Source organism: Macaca nemestrina, chromosome 13, assembly GCF_043159975.1.
Source record: "Macaca nemestrina isolate mMacNem1 chromosome 13, mMacNem.hap1, whole genome shotgun sequence".
Taxonomy (NCBI): domain Eukaryota; kingdom Metazoa; phylum Chordata; class Mammalia; order Primates; family Cercopithecidae; genus Macaca; species Macaca nemestrina.
The window spans coordinates 38,356,559-38,375,726 of record NC_092137.1 but is presented as its reverse complement, the minus strand read 5'-3'; the positions used below and the strand labels follow the sequence as shown (position 1 = coordinate 38,375,726).

The following is a 19,168-nucleotide window of genomic DNA, read 5'->3' as shown; positions in this document are numbered from 1 at the left end:
TTTTAGTCTTGAAGCCAGCTTTGATGTTTATGTAGCTACTTTAGCTTTCTTAATGATTAATGTCTGTATAGTATACCTTTTCCCCTTTTACTTTGAAACTTTTGCTTGAACCAAGCTCTGTCTTTCTATTAAAAGGGCACCTCTAAAATATAGTATGACCAGGCGTGGTGGCTCACGCCTGTAATCCCAGCACTTTGGGAGGCCGATGTGGGTGGATCATCTGAGGTCAGAAGTTCAAGACCAGCCTGACCAATATGATGAAACCCTGTCTCTACTAAAAACACAGAAATTAGCTGGGCGTGGTGGAGGGCAACTGTAATCCCAGCTACTCTGGAGGCTGAGACAAGAGAATTGCTTGAACCCAGAGGCAGAGGTTGCGGTAAGCTGAGATTGTGCCGTTGCACTCCAACCTGGGCAACAAGAGCGAAACTCCATCTCAACAACAACAACAACAGCAACAACAAAAAAATACAGTATGTAGTGTTGCTTTTATTACCCAATCTGACAATCTCTGCCTTTTTATTGGAGTGTTTAGTGTATTTATATTTGATGTATTTATTGAATTTAGTTGGGTTTAAGGTTGCCATCTTGCGTGTTTTTCATTCATCTCTTTTGTCTTTTGTTCTTATTTTTTTACTTTGGGTTCATTGAATATTTTTTAGTATTTTATTTTGGTTCCTTATTGGCTTTGTTTTTGTTTTTGAGAAAGAGTTTCACTCTTCTTACCCAGGCTGGAGTGCAGTGGCGCAATCTCGGCCCACTGCCACCTCCGCCTCCTGGGTTCAAGGGATTCTCCTGCCTCAGCTTCCCAAGTAACTGGGATTACAGGGATGTGCCACCACACCCAGCTAATTTTTGTATTTTTAGTAGAGACGGGGTTTCTCCGTGTTGGTCAGGCTGGTCTTGAACTGCCAACCTCAGGTGATTCTCCTGCCTTGGACTCCCAAAGTGCTGGGATTATAGACATGAGCCAGCACACCTGGCCCCTTATTGGCTTTTTAAGCTATACTTTTTTTTTTGTTTGTTTTAAAGCCATTGCTCTAGGTAGGGCTAATGATACTCATCTTTAATATATCTGTCTATTTAGAATCAAAGTTTTACCACTTTCCACTTTAAAATCATAAACTTAGGGTGTAATTTCATTTACTTTGCCTCGTAACATGTCTTTTAAAATTTTCTACTTCTACATACTTTATAAACCCCATATTGATCAATTATCTTTTAAGGAAATTAGTTGGAGGAAAGAACTAGTCTTTTATGTTTGTATCTATTTACTATTTTGGATTCAGAGCAATAGGAAAGAATAAAGAGACTTTCCATTTGATAATGTTTCATTTCAGCCTGAAGAACATTATATAGCTCTCATGTAATGCACATCTGCTGATGACAGATACTCTTTGCTTTTTTTTTTTTTTTTTTTTTTGAGACGGAGTCCTTGTTCTGTCGCTAGGCTGGAGTGCCGTGGCACGATCTTGGCTCACTGCAGCCTCCCGGGTTCAAGCGATTCCCCTGCCTCAGCCTCCCAAGTAGCTGGGATTACAGGTGTGCACCACCACGCCTGGCTGATTTTCTGTATTTTAGTAGAGACAGGGTTTCACCATGTTGGCCAGGATGGTATTGATCTCCTGACCTTGCGATCTGCCCACTTCGGCCTCCCAAAGTGCCAGGATTACAGGTGTGAGCCACTGCACCCGGCCATACTCTTTGCTTTTTCTGTCTTTATTTACTTTCATTTTTGAATGATCATTTTCACTGAATATAAAAGTCTAGGTTGACACTTTTTTTGAAACGCTATAAAGCTATCAATCCCTTGTCCTCTGGCCTTCAGTGCTTCAGTGATGATGTGATAAGAAGTGGTTATTTGAATTATTCTGCTCTGTATAATAAGTGTATACTTGTTAAATGACTATATAATAATTATTTGAATTATTCTGCTCTGTGTCCTGTTATCTTTGGTTTTTGGTTTTTAGCAGTCTGGCTGATGTGGTTTTCTTTGTATACTGGAGGTTTGCTGAGCTTTTTGGACCTGTAAATCTCTGTCATCAAATTTTGGTAACATTATGACTATTACTTCTTCAAATATGTTTTCAGCTCCAGCCTCACTTTGTTCCTCTGGGATTCTAAATGCACGTTGGTTAGTGTTCCATAGGGTCCTGAGACTCTCTTAGTTTTTCTTTATTCTTTTTTCTCTCTGTACTTAAGATTAGAAAATCTCTTTTGATCTCTTTTTAAGTTTACAAACTTTCTTCTGTTACCTATAGTCTGCTGCTGTCCGTCCAGTGAGTATTTCATTTTAATTACTGTACTTGTCAGTTCTAGAATTTTCATTTGTTTTTTTAATAGTTTCTGTAGTTTTTTGGCTGAGACTCCTCATCTATTTATTTATTAAGACTTTATTTTCCTGTAAGTCCTTGAACATATTTACAGTATCTGGTTAAAAGCGTTTGTCTGCTAAATTCAACATCTGGGTCATGGCAGAATTGATACTGTTAACTGCTTTTCTTTCTTGACTATGGGCTCCATTTCCTTCTTTGTTTGTATGTCTAGTAATTTCTGATTTATATACTGTATGTTAAATGTTATGCATTGTAGAGATTTTGAATTCTCTTACCTTGTTTTTGGTTTGGCAAGTAGTTTAATTACTGATGGATCTTGACCTTGGCTTTGCTTCATACTTCGTTAGTGTGGTTCTGTGGAAAGCTTAGAGGAAATCTCCCTGACTTAGTGGTACTAAATTTCCAAACTGTGTACCTTGCTTGCAGATCTTTTCAAGTCTTGGTTTTTTTTAGACTTTGATTGGATGGATTGTCAGTAGGCCTTACTCTAGAACTTGACCCTCAATTCTAAGATATGTCCATTCTAGTGTCTCAGCTTGATGCCTGAGGTATAGATGTTTCTTTCCACTCTGGCTGGGCCAGAACTCCAAAGCGTCTCAGTAATGTTTGACTTATGTTTCTCTCTCAACCCTGTAGTAGCTTCCTTCTGGTAAGCGTTGCATAGTATTGTGTTCCCCTGCACCTGTGATGCTTGTTGTCCTTGTCCAAGGACTTCTGGGCTCCATGTCTGCATAGATCCTTTTTCTCTGATATCCTGCCTCACAGATTCCTACTGCTCTAGTAATCTTGAACTCAGATTTTTGTGCTCTAGTTCCTCATGCTATAGTTAGGAAATTGTTCCCAGGCGAAGAGCTGGGAATGATCATGGCACTCACCTTGAAAGTTTCCTTGTGCTGCTTGTTGTCCATTGCTTGAAAAACAGTGCTTGAAAAGCTGCACCTGGCCAATTTTATGCTGTTTAAAACAATACATATATTTTTTGGCTGGGTGCGGTGGCTCACGCCTATAATCCCAGCACTTTGGGAGGCCGAGGTGAGTGGATCACCTGAGGTCAGGAGTTGAGACCAGCCTGATCAACAAGGTGAAACCCCGTCTCTAGTAAAAATACAAAAACAGTTAGCCAGGCATGGTGGCAGGTGCCTGTAGTCCCAGCTACTTGGGAGGCTGAGAGAGAAGAATTGCTTGAACCCGGGATGTGGAGGTTGCAGTGAGCCGAGATCACGCCACTGCACTCCAGCCTGGGCGACAGAGCAAAACTCCATCTCAAAAAAAAAAAAAAAAAAAAAAGAAGTTAAATATATATATGTATAATTTTTTAAGAGTGTAAATGTGTTTTTTAGGCTGCATAATATGTCAGTATATGGCTAAAATAACTGTTGGGCCACTTGCCAGTTTTGAGGTATGCAACATTAATTTTTGCCCCCAGAAATAAAATTGGTAAACTTGAACATCTTCATTAGCGTCTTTATTTCCTTATAATAAATCCCTAGAAATATATTTAACCATGGTATAACCTCTTTAAGGCTCCTAAAAAATATGTGCTAGAATAAACTTGAATACCTAGGTACTGTTTTCACTTGGTTATGAAACATAAATGTTGAGGTTCAAGTACTAGGCACTAACACATTACTTAGCTTTTGTGGGATAACTAATTTTTATAAGTAGACTGAATAGACTGAATCAAGGTTACTTCCCATAAAAATTTGTTTCAAGTTTTTGTTTGGAATGTGAATAATAAAATATACCTTTCATTCCTTTTGAAAGGTGAATTATTCTTTGTTCTCTTTTTATAAGTTTAGTTTTGGATTCATGTAATCTAACATTAATGCTACATTTTATTATAATGTAGATATGTAGCACTTTTTTTATTATCTTAGTTATAATTAAGCTTGAATTTTGCTGATGGATCTAGGTCACCCCTGAAGTGTAAATTTTGCTGTTGGAATACATGCTGAGTGTATGAATTTGGCAGATTTAAGATAAAGTGTGATTAGACAACAAAAAGACAGGTGTCTTATTTAAATAGACTTTTTGTTTTTTTTTTAGAGCAATTTTAGCTTCACCGCAAAGTGAAGCGAAAGTGTAGTTCACACATACTGTCTGCCCCTCCATATACACACTCTACCCCGCCATCAGCATTTCACCCACAGTGGTGCTTTTGTTAAAATCGATGAACCTTCACTAACACATTATTATCATCCAAAGTCTATAGTTTTACATTAGGGTTCACTCTTGGGGTTGTACATTCAATGGGTTTTTCACAGATGTATAGTGACAGGTATCAACCAATTTCGTATTATAGAGAATAGTTTCACTGCCCTAAGAAATCTTTTGTGTTATACCTGTTCATCCCTCCCTGTCCCCCAACCCCTGGCAATCACAGGTCTTTTTACTAAGACACCTTCCTTTTGTTAGGCCTTGTGGCAAATAGATATTAGGTAGGTACCTTAGTGTTAATGTATGGAGAGATATTTGAGAAGCAGGTGATCATCTGTAGGTGTCTTTTAGCTTTGACCTTGAAAGACCCATTTGGGGGCTAGAGTAGGGAGAACTGACTTGAAACTGTGAATCACAAAAATGTGCTGGAGGACTGAAATCTACTTCTCCCAGTAAATTTTTGACATTGAAAAATGGAAATAAAATCACTATTTTATACACAGGATGTAACTTCAGTTTAAAATTTTAGTGTAGTGCCGAAATTAAAGACTTTTAATTGTAGGTAATCACTAAATGCTAATACAGTATTTGCAGGTATCCTAATGAACTTTACCTACAAGTCTCTTTTATTCAATTGCTTATATCAGTATTTGATGGAGTACTGTATTTAGTCCATATTTGGTAAAGAAATCACCATGGGGAGTAAGTAGACAGATGCAGGTGAATCACATCATTGTTATGCTCCATTATACCTTTGAAATCTATTTGCTAGCCCTTCTCTTTAAAAGGCTGTAGAATAGATAATGGTGACAAATATGTAGACATATTCTGTCTATTTGAAAGGCCTGTCTTTGTCTATGCTAATAAATTTGGTCGCATAGTAACTGTGGCCAACTAATGTAGGTGAATTTTCAAGTTAACAAAGGTTTTCTGCCCAGTGGGGGTTTTTTTTTCCTTAAACTTCTAAAAAACCAACTAATGCTTTCTTTACAATAAGAACAAAACTGTTTGTTGGTTTTAGCAAAATCACCAACCTCCACATTTGGTCATTGTGATATTTTAGCAGTTATTACTTTTGAGTTCTTTTTAAAAGTGTTTTACTTGGTTCATAATTGTTTTTATTTTGGTTTTTGAGACGGAGTTTCGCTCTTGTTGCCCAGGCTGGAGTGCAATGGCGCAATCTTGGTTCACCGCAACCTCCGTCTCCCGGGTTCAAGCGATTCTCCTCCCTCAGTCTCCTGAGTAGCTGGGATTACAGGCATGCACCACCACTCGTGGCTAATTTCGTATTTTTATTAGAGATGGAGTTTCTCCATGTTGGTTAGGCTGGTCTCGAACTCCTCACCTTAGGTGATCTGCCCTCCTTAGCCTCCCAAATTGTTGGGATTACAGGCATGAGCCACTGTGCCTGGCCAAACTTCATAATTTTAATGGAATTTTTGTGTTATATATACTTAATACTCTTGAGTTGCCAGAGGTATTTCCCTAAACTATTTGATTATCACATTTGCTTATAAACTAGGTAAGGACAGGGCCAGACGTAGTGGCTCATGCCTGTAATCCTAGTACTTTGGGAGCCTGAGGTGGGTGGATCACCTGAGGTCAGGAGTTTGAGACTAGCCTGGCCAACATGGGGAAACCTTGTCTCTACTAAAAATACAAAAATTAGCCTGGAGAGGTGTTGGGCGCCTGTTGTTCCACCTACTCTGGAGGCCAAGACAGGAGAATGGCTTGAACCCAGGAGGCAGAGGTTGCAGTGAGCTGAGATCGCACCACTGCACTCCAGCCTGGGTGACAGAGCGCTCTGCCTCCAAAAAAAAAAAAAAAAAAGGAAGGGCAGATGTAAAACTCCTGAGTAAAATGCTTAAACTAGACACCTGCTAGGCTAGGTGTCAGGCACTGTTCTCGGTGCTGGTAGAGAATGGTTAATGGGGTGATTGGGATCCTTACTTTAGTGGCACACACATTCTGTGGAGCGGGAGATATAAGGTACACATTTAAACAAATGAAAAAAGATTGTTTTAGGAATTGAAAAGAACTATGAATAAACCTGTTTCATTAAAGTGTTAAGGAAGGGGGTCTGTGATTTAGATTGAGTGGTCAGGGAGGGCCACGCTGAGGAGATAACCTTTGAGCTGAAGAGCTGGATGATGGAAACATAAACCATGTGAATTTGTAAGGACAGAGCATTCCAGATAGGGGACAACACACGACAAAAATTCTAAGGTGAGAAACAGGGTTAGCTTCCTCAGGGAACAACAAGAAGGCCAGATCGTCCAGGCTTCGGGAATGAATAGGAGTGTGTTGTAAAATGAAACATGCTTTATAAGGTCCCCTGCTCACTTCTAGAGAGAGGAGGCTGGGCCCAGATCGCATACGACTGTGGAAGCCATGGTAAGGTATTTAAGGGCTTTCTTCTTTTGTTTGTCTATTTTCTGCTTATGATGGGAAACTAAGTGGTAAATTGGCAATCCAAGTGGGGAGACATTTAGTAAGTATGTACTTACATAAATATTCAAGTGATTAAAATTTGGGGAGTATAGGATGACTAAACTTGGTTGGAATCCTCAGGGAAGATTCTTGTTCCTGGAAAGTGACTTTTGAGCTGAGATGTAAGGAATAAGTCTGAATTGATTAGGAAACAACACAGGGAAGAGTACTCTAGGCAGAGGAATATTATAGCAGAATCTAGAAAGAGCTTAACAGCAGCCTGAGGATCTGATGAAAGGCTAGCTTGGCTACCTAGTTTAAACCAGGGGTTCCCAACCCTAGGGCTTTGGACTGGTACTTGTCTGTGGCCTGATAGGAAGTGGGTCGCACAGCAAGAGGTGAGTAGCAGGCAAGCGAGAATTAGTGCCTGAGCTTTGCCTCCTGTCAGATCAGCGGTGACATTAGATTCTCATAGGAGCGTGAACCCTATTGTGAACTGCATGTGTGAGGGATCTGGGTTGTGTGCTCCTTACAAGAATCTAACTAATGCCTGATGATCTGAGATGGAACAGTTTTATCCCGAAACCACTGCTCCACGTTCTGTGGAAAAGTTGTCTTTCATCACACCAGTCCCTGGTACCAAAAAGGTTGGGGACCACTGGTTTAAAGAGAAGAATAGCACCAAATGAGGTAACAGAGATTGGAGGTGAGTACGGGACCTTATAGAGCATGTGTAGGATTTTAGTCATTAGTCCTCTGTAACAATGATTTTAAGGAGGGTAACTTGGTTAACTTTACATTTAATTATATTATTTAGTTGCTACTCTGTGGAGATTACATTGCATTGGGTAAGAGGACAAGAGTATTATTAATGAAGGGGGAGACCAGTTAGGTGCTACAATGTGAGATAAGATGGCAGTGACAAGTGCAGGAATGTTATCAATAGAGATTCAGAAATGAAGAAATTAAGAAGATGGTTATTGATTAGATTTAGGGGTAAGTAAAAGACGCATAGATGTATCTCTGTATGTCAAGGACAGCCAGCAGGTCTGTGCCAGAGCAAATGGGTGGATGACAGTGTCAGTACACAGCTACACTGGTCAAGTGAAAATCACCATAGCATTTTGACATTTCAAGGGGAAAATAAAAGCTTCTGTTGGATTGGTTATTTTGAAGTTACTGTTAACTTACACCTATGGTGCTTACTGTGTAGCATACATATTTCAACTCATTGAATCCTGATGACAACCCTGTGAGTTAGGTACTGCTATGCTTGTTTTACACACCCCCATTTTCCAGATGAGAAAACAGGTGCAGAGAAGTTAAGTGACATACATCGAGGCAGTTTTGCTGCCTAGTTCATGGTCTTAAACCACTAATTAAGCTTAGAAACTTACACCATTTGCATCCTGTTTTGTTATTTATCTGGACCTACCTAATGAGGCATTAGCTTAGAATTTATCTGTATTGGAACTTTTCCTGGAAAGTTCACTTTTTTGCATGCATTCAAATAGCATACCTGACTGTTGCTATATACCATTGATACAGGCAGTGATAATGTCCTCTTTAATTAAATAATGATTGCTTTTACTTTCAGAGATTCTCCTTTGAAGCGGCTTGCTCTTTATAATGCATTGTCATTGTTTGCAGCACATGTTGAAATAGTGCTGTTGACTTCGCTATATACGGTTAAAGGTGCCTTGTGATGTGGAGGTAAAGGCTCTAATAGTCCTTGCAAATCAGAGAAATGAGATGCTTCTTTTGGTAATAAGACTAAAAATCCACTAATGTAGTTATATAATCTTTGCTCTGTGAATATTGGTTATGTGGATAAGGTATTATTGAACTGTTGACTAATAATGTACCACGCCTCAGTGGACTGGCTTTCTCCTCAGAGTAGGACAGTCATTGATTGCATTGAAAACAGTGGATACCGTATGTGTCCTTAGAGTGGAAACTGACACTTAGTAGACAGGCTCAAGGAGGGAGTCTCTTAGAAATTTTGATGTGGGAGAAGATAAGGTCCCCTGGAGTAACTAGTTGCTACATGGGATCAAGCAGTTGGTAGAGAAGAAAGTCAGACAAGGTATGTGTCCTCTGAAGCTAGGTGTTTTTTTAAAGAAGAACAGAAACCTAGACTTTGGAAGTTTATCTCTGCTGTTTACATTTCTGTACTTCTTCATCACTATTCAGTAAAGTTATGTCTGCAAAGGTTACCTTAATTTTAGTGTGTTGTGGTGAACAAAGGAAGGGTTTATATGGCTGTTTTGGGGAACTATGTAGTCTTAAAGTGGTGGCTGTAGTGTTTGGTAAGAAAGAGCTCCAGTGGGAGATGAAATTCTGAGATATAAGTGCATGTCACTGACTGTTCTTTACTGAACATTAATCCTATGCTTTGCTTTAATGAGGAGGCTGTAGTACTAGGTTACTGTTATTAAATTAGGGACTCGTTGTAAGTATCATTTTTGGAAACTTGTTAGAACCCTAATTTTCCTCTTTAGGTTTCAGAATGAAAAATAACATGAATAATTTTTTTTTGTTTTGTTTTTTGAGACTGAGTCTCACTCTGTTGCCCAGGCTGGAGTGCAGTGGCGTGATCTCAGCTCATTGCAACCTCTGCCTCCCAGGTTCAAGTGATTCTCCTGTCTCAGCCTCCCAAGTAGCTGGGACTACAGGCATCCGCTACCATGCCCAGCTAATTTTTGTATTTTTAGTAGAAAAGAGGTTTCCCCATGTTGGCCAGGCTGGTCTTGAACTCCTGACCTCAGGTGATCCACCTGCCTTGGCCTCCCAAAGTGCTGGGATTATACCCACTGCACCCAGCCACATGAACAATTTTAATATGTTTTTAACGTTTGTAAAGGAGAGTAATGTTTGTAAATTTTCTAGGTGATGCTTACAGGAAAATTGGGATCTGAAGCATTAGGTGAAATTGATTTTTCCCCTCTTTAGTTTTTGTGTGCATACAGTTGCAAAAGTTATTTACAGAATAATACAGGGCTCAAAAACAGCTGCTGTTCACATTTAGCTGTTAGGACTTCATTGAGATAGAGGCCATATTTAGTATTATTATCTGTATGTATAATGGTGTATGAGTCCATTTTCATGCTGGTAGTAAAGACATACTTGAGACTGGGCAGTTTGCAAAAGAAAGAGGTTTAATGGACTCACAGTTCCATGTGGCTGGGGAGGTCTCACAATCATGGTGGAAGGTGAAAGGCAAATCTCACTCACATAGTGGCAGAGGAGAAGAGAGCTCGTGCAGGGAAACCTCTCATAAAATCATCAGATTTCGTGGGACTTACTCACTATCATGAGAACAGCACAGGAGAGAACCTCCCCATGATTCAGTTACCTCCCACTGGGTCCCTACCACAACATGTGGGAATTGTGGGAGCTACAATTCAAGATGAGATTTGGGTGGGGACACAGCCAACCATATCAAGTGGGAAATCTTATCAGCATTCTTTGTCCTGTTACAGAAGGAGTGAGAAATCCAAAGGAACATTGTAATAATATATAATGAGGGAAGGGGCAATTTTTTATTTGAAATTTTGCTTTAGTTGTGGTCCTTAATGAAAGTTCGTAATGTAGGGATTAAAGTAACCACTTTCTTTCTTTTTAAATTCTAGGTGAGAATTATGAAGATGATGACTTAGTAAATTCTGATGAGGTTATGAAGAAACCATGTCCAGTACAGATTGTTCTTGCTCATGAAGATGACCATAACTTTGAACTTGATGAAGAAGCTTTGGAGCAGATACTGCTACAGGAGCACATACGAGATCTTAACATAGTAGTGGTATCTGTAGCAGGAGCTTTTCGTAAAGGGAAGTCATTTCTACTGGACTTCATGCTTAGATACATGTATAACAAGGTGAATAGTCTTTTAAATTGAACCCAGTTCAAAAGAAAAAAGTACCAACCAAGCCTGTTAAAAAAATAGACAAAAACCAGAACTGTATCTTTTTTTTTTTTTTTAATTTAAGTGGTCTCACTCTGTCACCCAGGATGGAGTGCAGTGGTGTGGTCATGGCTCACTGCAACCTCAACCTCCCAATCTCAAGCAATCCTCCCACCTCAGCCTCCCGAGAAGCTAGGACTACAGGCGTGTGCCACCCTGCCCAACTCTTAAAAAAACTTTTTTGTTGTTGTTGTTGCAATGGGGGTCTCACTTTGTTGTCCAGGCTGACAGAACTGCATTTTTAATTCTATAGAAATATAATTCTTTATAGGACTTCCTGGTCAATACAGTAATGTAAGTTTGAGCTCTTGATTCTTCATTGCCATAATTCCCTTCTGCATATACTGCATAAGGAAGCATATGATTGAGCTTCTGTGTGCCAGGCATTGTAGCTCTGACCTAAGTTGTCTGAGTATATCCTAGAAGTCTGAAGTACTATTTATCTTCTTTCCCTTTTTGTTATTTCTTCACACTTTCCTTTTGGCCACCTTTACAGTGAGTAAAGTAGACGGATAGAGACCTTTGAAAAAGTGTATCTATGTTCCTCAGACAAGTTAGTTTTAGTGACTATTACCTTTGGAGATAAAGTCCAGCTCCTTAGAGTGGCTTCTGCAAGGCATCCATGATCTTTGAATCTCATCTCTTGCCCTTCATATGTCAAATAAACTATAGTTTTTGCTGTTCCTTGAGTATGCCATTTTTTTTCTCAAATATTATGGTATTCTTGTCTCATCTTTTCATGGGGGCCTTCCATGACATTTAGGACTATATTACATCCTCTTCCTAACTCATGGTTGTATGTTTTATTGATATTACTTTAGTTGCTTATTTTTTTCTGGCTACTTTAATCTCTGTCATGGGTGTGGGCCCTCTGTTGATTATGAAGCACCTGGCACAAGAATTGGGTCTTAGGAGATACTTACATTTTAATTGATGAATCTCTTTCCCTTCTATGGGTTTTCACTTTGAGATGGTACCAGACAATTGTTACTTACCTATCTCTACCTGACTCTTTCTCTTCTGAAAAAAAAAAGGGGGGAAAAAAATTTTTCACTTGAATTGGAATGTTTTTCTGATAATTGCAAGTTTGACTGAGGGAATGGGAGTTTGAAAGGGAACAGGAGAAGGAATTGGAAATTTTGGAGTGGAACACTTAGTGGAATTGCTATATAGGGAACTTGTGACATTCAGAAGCCACATGAATTATTAGAAATAACACTTTGACAGAATTATGTAATTGTCTAAACACCTGTCAGGATGATCACCTTTATGAGTTCTGTGTACATTTGTAATTGGGTGTGCATTGTCTTCGAGTAAGAAATAAGGTAAACATTCTCATTTTGTTTGTTTTTCCAGGAAGCTTTTGTAAAGTTTTTTCATGGGGATCATTTCAGGCATTCTCAAATATACCCGAGTATCAGTAACATAGTTTATATTAGAGAACAATATTTTACATGTTTGGGACATTGAGAAAGATAAATCATTTTGAAGTTTTTCTCATTGATTGAGACGCGATCTCACTCTGTCACACAGGCTGGAGTGCAGTGGTGTGAACATGGCTTACTGCAGCCTCAACCTCCTCTGCTCAAGTGATCCTCCCACCTCAGCCTCCCAAGTAGCTGGCAGTACAGGCATGCGCCACAATGCTTGGCTGATCTTTAAATTTTTTTGTGAAGATGGGGTTCTCACTATGTTGTCCAGGCTGGTCTTGAACTTCTGGCCTGAAGTGATTCTCCCACCTCAGCCTCCCAACGTGTTGAGATTACAGGTATGAGCCACCACGCTCAGCTAAGGGTTTCCCATTTAGACTTGATCTAGAATTTGACATCTGAAATACAGAAATGTTTAAGTAGTGACATATTTTTTTAAAAACTGTACATTTAAAGATGATAAAAGATTTCTATATTTTGAGGTCCCCTTAAGTCCTTAAGTTAGCTTGTGTATATTGTATTTATCTGTGTCTAAGCTGTTCAGTGCAAATGTATTTTGTTGCAAGTAGGTCACAGACAGTAGAAAGTTAGAAGGGGAGGGAAGCTTAGATCACTTATCTAGGAATGGCAGATAAGTTTCACCTCAGGTGCCATTTCTGTTTCCATCTCTGATCCATTAGTAGTGGCTGTTCAGAGTGGAGTAGCAGCCCCGTTGTCATATATTTGCCATATCTGTGCAAACGGAACTCTCTTTCCTGGGGGAGTTGCAGAAGCCTTGCAAAAGTTAAGGTGGCTTGAGCGAGGTTGTACATCTAGTTAATGGCTTTTAAGCTGAAATATCTTTATTAGCTTTCATTTATAGTATTGCCCTATAGAATTCCTGATATAAATCACCTTATTCTGTCAATCAAAAATTGCATTTAAATGATAATCTGATTTTTGGATAATGTGCCTCCACTACACTGATGATGTGGTGGGTCATGCTTTTCCTATGAGATAAAAGTTAAGAAGGAGAAATAATGGGATAGTTGGGTTTATTTTATTAACCTATATGCCTGCACAGGTGGTATGCTAGCTGAAAGAAAACTAGTGACATACTGACAGTGTAAGTTTTCAATGTTGACCTGAGTCAATGTGTGTAAGTATGCAGTTGACGAAAGTAGTGAGTAGTTTTACAACAGGAGATTAAAATCTAATCAAAGACAGAATTGGTGGGTATGGTCTGGTGTGAGGGATGTTTGTTTTTTTTTTTTTTTTTTTTAATTTATTTATTATTATTATACTTTAAGTTGTAGGGTACATGTGCATAACGTGCAGGTTTGTTACATATGTATACTTGTGCCATGTTGGTGTGCTGCACCCATCAACTCATTTACATCAGGTATAACTCCCAGCCGAAACCTCTGCAGACGCAAACGACTCTGTCTGACAGCTTTGAGGAGAGCAGTGGATCTCCCAACACGGAGGGATGTTGACTTTCCCCTCCTAAATAAATGTTACACTCAAGTATTCTATGCCCCGCCCCCCCACTTCTAATTCTTATTTACTTATTTAGGGGTGTGCTTTAGATAAATGTATCTTTTCCTTAAAAAGTTTTTCCCCTTGAAGTATAATTTACATGCAGAAAAGGTGTACAAATCTTAAGTGTACAGCTTGATGAAATTTTACATAGGTATACACCTTACTACCACCACCCAGATGAAAATATAGAACAACCCCCATTTTGTGTTCCTTCTCAGTTAATATCTACCCCCGCAAAAGTAACTGCTGTTCTGAACTTCTCACCACAGGTTCATTTAGCTGTTTTTGAACTTTACATGAATGAAATCATACCATAGGTATTCTGTGTTTGGCTTATTTTGTTGACATTCTAACTTTGAGATGTACCCATGTTTTTGCATTATTTTTGTTTCCTTAATCTACTGTATGAGGGCAGGGCGCAGTGGCTCACGCCTGTAATCCCAGCACTTTGGGAGGCTGAGGTGGGTGGATCACCTGAGGTCAGGAGTCCGAGACCAGCTGGGCCAACATGATGAAACCCCGTCTCTACTAAAAATACAAAAATTAGCTGGGTGTGGTGATGGGCACCTGTAATCCCAGTTACTTGGGAGGCTGAGGCAGGGGAATCACTTGAACCTGGGAGGCGGAGGTTGCAGTGAGCCGAGATTGCGCCATCACATTCTAGCCTGGGCAACAAGCGCGAAACTCTGTCTCAAAAATAAATAAAAATAAAATTAAATATTCTACTGTATGATTATGCCACATTTTACTTATCCATTTAACTGTTGATGGGGTTTTGCTTTGATATTACAATTTTTAGTCAACTGATTTTTTTTTTTTGTTTTTGAGATGGAGTTTCGCTCTTGTTGCCCAGGCTGGAGTGCAATGGCACAATCTTGGCTCACTGCAACCTCCACCTCCTGGGTTCAAGCGATTCTCCTGCTTCAGCCTCCCAGGTAGCTGGGATTACAGACATGTGCCACCATGCCCAGCTAATTTTGTATTTTTAGTAGAGATGGGGTTTTTCCATGTTGGCCAGGCTGGTCTCACTCCCAACCTCAGGTGATCCACCCACCTCGGCCTCCCAAAGTGCTGGGATTACGGGCGTGAGCCACCATGCCCAGACTGATTTTTTTTAAAGTTGTTTTTTCTTTCTTTCCATTTTTAACACAATATTAGAGGTCATATGTTTTTTAAGTTTTCAAACACATTTTTTGTATTGAAATATAACAAAGAGAGCATGTATACCTGTTCCCTTTACCTAGTTTCTTCTGATGTTATCATTAGTGTGATACGTTTGCAAAACTAAGAAACCAATATTGGTACAGTACTGTTAACTAAACCCCAGACTTCATTCAGGCTTCAGCAGTTTTTCCATTGGTGCCCTTCTTTCTATTACAGGATCTGATACAGAATATGATTCCTAGATTTAGCTGTCATGTCTCCTTAGTGTCTTCTGGTCTGTGAGAGTTTATCAGCCTTTCCTTTTTTTCATGATCTTGACTTTGACTTTTTTTTCTGTTTTTTTTTTTTTTTTTTTTTTTTAATTTTTTTTTTAATTGAGACGTAGTTTTGCTCTTGTTGCCCAGGCTGGAGCGCAATGGTGTGATCTCGGCTCACGGCAACCTCCGCCTCCTGGGTTCAAGCAATTATCTTGCCTCAGCCTCCCAGGTAGCTGGGATTACAGGTGGCTGCCACCACACCCAGCTAATTTTTGTATTTTTAGTAGAGATTGGGTTTCACCATGTTGGCCAGGCTGGTCTCAAACTCCTGACCTCAGGTGATCCGCCCACCTTGGCCTCTCAAAGTACTGGGATTACAGGCGGGAGCCTGGCGATCTTGACTATTTTGAGGAGTACTGGTAAGGTATTTTGAAGAATGTTCCTCAATTTAAGTTTGTCTTACATTTCTGTCATGGTTAGACTGGGGTGATGGGATTTTGGCAAGAATACTACTGAGGTCAAATACCCTTCTTATCACATTGTATCTGGGGGTGCGTATAGTCATGTGATACTGCTAGGAATGTTACTCTTCATCTCTTGGTTAAGCTTGTGTTTGCCAGGTTTCACCACTGCACACTTGCTATTTTTTAGTCATTAATTCCACCCCAACCTCAAAGAATAGGGAAGGAGGAGGATTAAGCTCTACCTTCTGATAAAAGGAAGGCATCTAAATATATTATTTAGGATTCTTCTGTTGGGAAGAATTATATCTTCTCCTGGTTTATTTATTTATTTATTTATTCAATCCTTTATATCAGTGTGGGCTCATTTATACTTGAGTTATAATTCAAACTATTTACTTTAAAAATAAAAATTAACTTTTATTTTAGAATCAGGGGCTATATGTGCAGGTTTGTTACTAGGGTATGTTTCCTAATGCTGATGTTTGGGGTACGATTGATCTTGTCACCCAGGTATTGAGCATAGTACCCAGTGGTTTTTCAACCCTTGCCCCCTCCCTCCCTCTCTCCTCTAGTACTCCCCATTGTCTGTTGTTGCCATCTTTGTGTCCATGAGTACCCTTATTTGGCTTCTACTTTTAAGTAAAATCATGTGGTATTTGGTTTTCTGTTCCTGCATTAATTTGTTTAGGATAATGGTCTCCAGCTGCATCCATGTTGCTGCAAAGAACATGATTTCATTCTTTTTCATGGCTGCATAATTTTAGTTAAACCCTTTCAAAGTGAAATAGATTGTTCCAGTGTCAGTAGGAACTGAAAAAACAGAAAAATGCTGATTAGATTGTCACATCTAGCTGTTGTAAAAATAGTTTGAATTCTAGGAATCAGTTTACAACGGTCAAAACTTAATTTAGTAGAATTACATACATGAAACTAAACACAGTGCTTGTGATATTGATGCTAAGTAATGGTGATAGCTATTATTACTGAATTCTCTTAGATAAGGATTCTTAATTCTCTATAGAGTTGCTTCTACTTTTATACCATTTCCTGTTTTTTCTTTTTAAAACTTTATTACGAAGAATTTTATTAATAAACACATGTAAAAGTAGACAATAATATAATAAATGCCCAGCTACTAAACAATTTTTAGCACTTATCAATTCCAATCTCATTTCAGCTATAACTCACTCTACACCTGATGTATTATTTCAAAGTAAATCCCAGAAATCATTTAATTTATAAATATTTCAGTATGTGTTTCTTAAAAATAAGGACTTTTTTGAACATTACAACAATTATCATAAAAATAATTTCTTAACATTATAAAATGTCTTGTAAGTGTTCAATTTTCAATTTGCCTTAACTGCTTTTGTATTTTGTTTTTTTTGAGACAGTCTTTCTCTGTCTCCCAGGTTGGAGTGCAGTGGCGTGATCTCAGCTTATTGCAACCTCTGTCTTGTGGGTTCAAGCGATTCTCCTACCTCAGCCTCCCAAGTAGCTGGGATTACAGGTGTGCACCACAACGCCCAGCTAATTTTTGTATTTTTAGTAGACATAGGGGTTTCACCATGTTGGCCAGGCTGGTATCGAACTCCTGACTTATAGTGATCCTCCCGCCTCAGCCTCCCAAAGTACTGGGATTACAGGTGTGAGCCACCGTGCCTGGCCATCTCAACTGCTTTTTGTTTTGTTTTGTTTTTTTTTTTAATAGTTTGAATCCAGCCAGCTGAGGTCCACATTGTGATTGGTTGTCTTTAAAGTGTTTTAATGCATTTTAGGTTTCCCTTCCTCCCTCTCTCTTTCTTGGCAGTTTATTGTTGAAGATACTGATGTTGGTTATAGGGTTTCCCACTCTGGATTTGCTGATTGCATCCCATTGTTGTAGTTTTACATGTTCTGTGTTCTGTGAATCTTCTGTAAGTTGTTAGTTGAATCTAGAGACTTCATCAGACTCAGGTTTGACACTCTTTTGGCAAGAGTACTTCATAGATGATGATGTGTTCTTCCATTAAGATGCACATACTATTTTATGATGTAACGATTTTTGAATCTGAATTCTAGATATTTTGATTACTAAGCATTTAACAGGCATTATCTTACTTAGTATTCAGAAATAACCCTGTGCAGTGATAATTGTATTTCAACTTGGTAGTTGAAGAAATGAGACTCAAAGTAAGTGGCAAGGCTTAAATTCCAGACTAGGCAATTTGATCCCAAAGCCATTATTCTAAAAACTATTATGTAAAATTATGTTTGGTCATTTTCTCATATATCTACAATATGTAAAGTACAGGTTACTTTATAGGATATACCTACACTAAATTATTCTTTTGTAAATATTTACTTTTATTTACTTCAGAGTTGAACTAGACTGATGGGAGGATATGTGTGAGTGCAAATGTAAATTTCTTGCTATCCACTGGTATCTAAGCTTAGTAAATAAAGGGTCCTTGCTCTATTTGCTACACAAGAGTTTTAACTCCATCCACAGCATATTTGCTAATGGCACTTTAAAAAAACTGTCTTTTATGTTTTTATTCTTTGCTATTTAAAGAGCTGCTCCCCAAACTGTTGCCAGAGACCAGGAGTAGAAAAATATCTTTAAGAATCAATATGCACTGCTACATATAACTGGCCACAAGCACAAGTAGCTCAGAATGAGCCCTATGAGATGTTGAACTTGATTTTACTTTCTTCTTTAAGGATAACAGTGTCCGAGATTTCATGAGACATGTGCAAAACGTGAAGAAAAGCTTTGTTTTATGTTCTTTCTCAAGAATGAAATGTATTTGGAGAAGGAACAATATTTTAAAATGCTTCTTCCTTGGGTTATTTATTTATTTATTTATTTATTTATTTATTTAGAGACGGAGTCTTGCTCTGTCGCCCAGGCTGGAGTGCAGTGGCGCGATCTCCGCTCACTGCAAGCTCCGCCTCCCAGGTTCACGCCATTCTCCTGCTTCAGCCTCCCAGGTAGCTGGGACTGCAGGCACCCGCCACCACGCCCTGCTAGTTTTTTTGTGTTTTTAGTAGAGACAGGGTTTCACCGTGTTAGCCAGGATGGTCTCGATCTCCTGACCTCGTGATCCGTCCGCCTCGGCCTCCCAAAGTGCTGGGATTACGAATTACAGGCATGAGCCACTGTGCCCGGCCTATTATTTATTTTTTATTGGGTGTAACTTATATACATAAAGTGTATAAACTTTAATATAGCCAGTTAATTATCATATACATATGCTATTGTAACCACTGTCTCTCAGATGAGGAGAGAGCATTTCCTGTATTCTAGGAGGCTCTCTAATTCCCCTTCCCAGTTACTGCTATTTCCAGCTCTCAAGGGCCACTTTTGTTCTGACTTGTATTAATGTAGATTAGTTTTGCCTACTTCACATAAATGTGATTATAGAGTATGTACTCCTGTGTCTGGTTTCTTTCACTAAGCATT

The 19,168-nt window shown here is 39.0% G+C and overlaps 1 protein-coding gene across 8 annotated transcripts in view; it reads left to right on the top strand.

Moving 5' to 3' along the window:
* Nucleotides 1-19,168, top strand: part of LOC105464866 (atlastin GTPase 2) — an 80,751-nt gene that overhangs the window by 21,379 nt on the left and 40,204 nt on the right. For 5 of the 8 annotated variants that reach the window (XM_071076542.1, XM_071076541.1, XM_071076546.1 and 2 more), the window contains exon 2: nucleotides 10,556-10,800. The exons of 2 other annotated variants lie outside the window; for them this stretch is intronic. In XM_071076542.1, coding sequence (XP_070932643.1) covers nucleotides 10,556-10,800 — 245 coding nt within the window. Of the gene's footprint in view, nucleotides 1-209; nucleotides 474-10,555; nucleotides 10,801-19,168 lie in introns of those variants that run through there. One more of the 8 variants, XM_071076543.1, reaches the window with a different exon arrangement.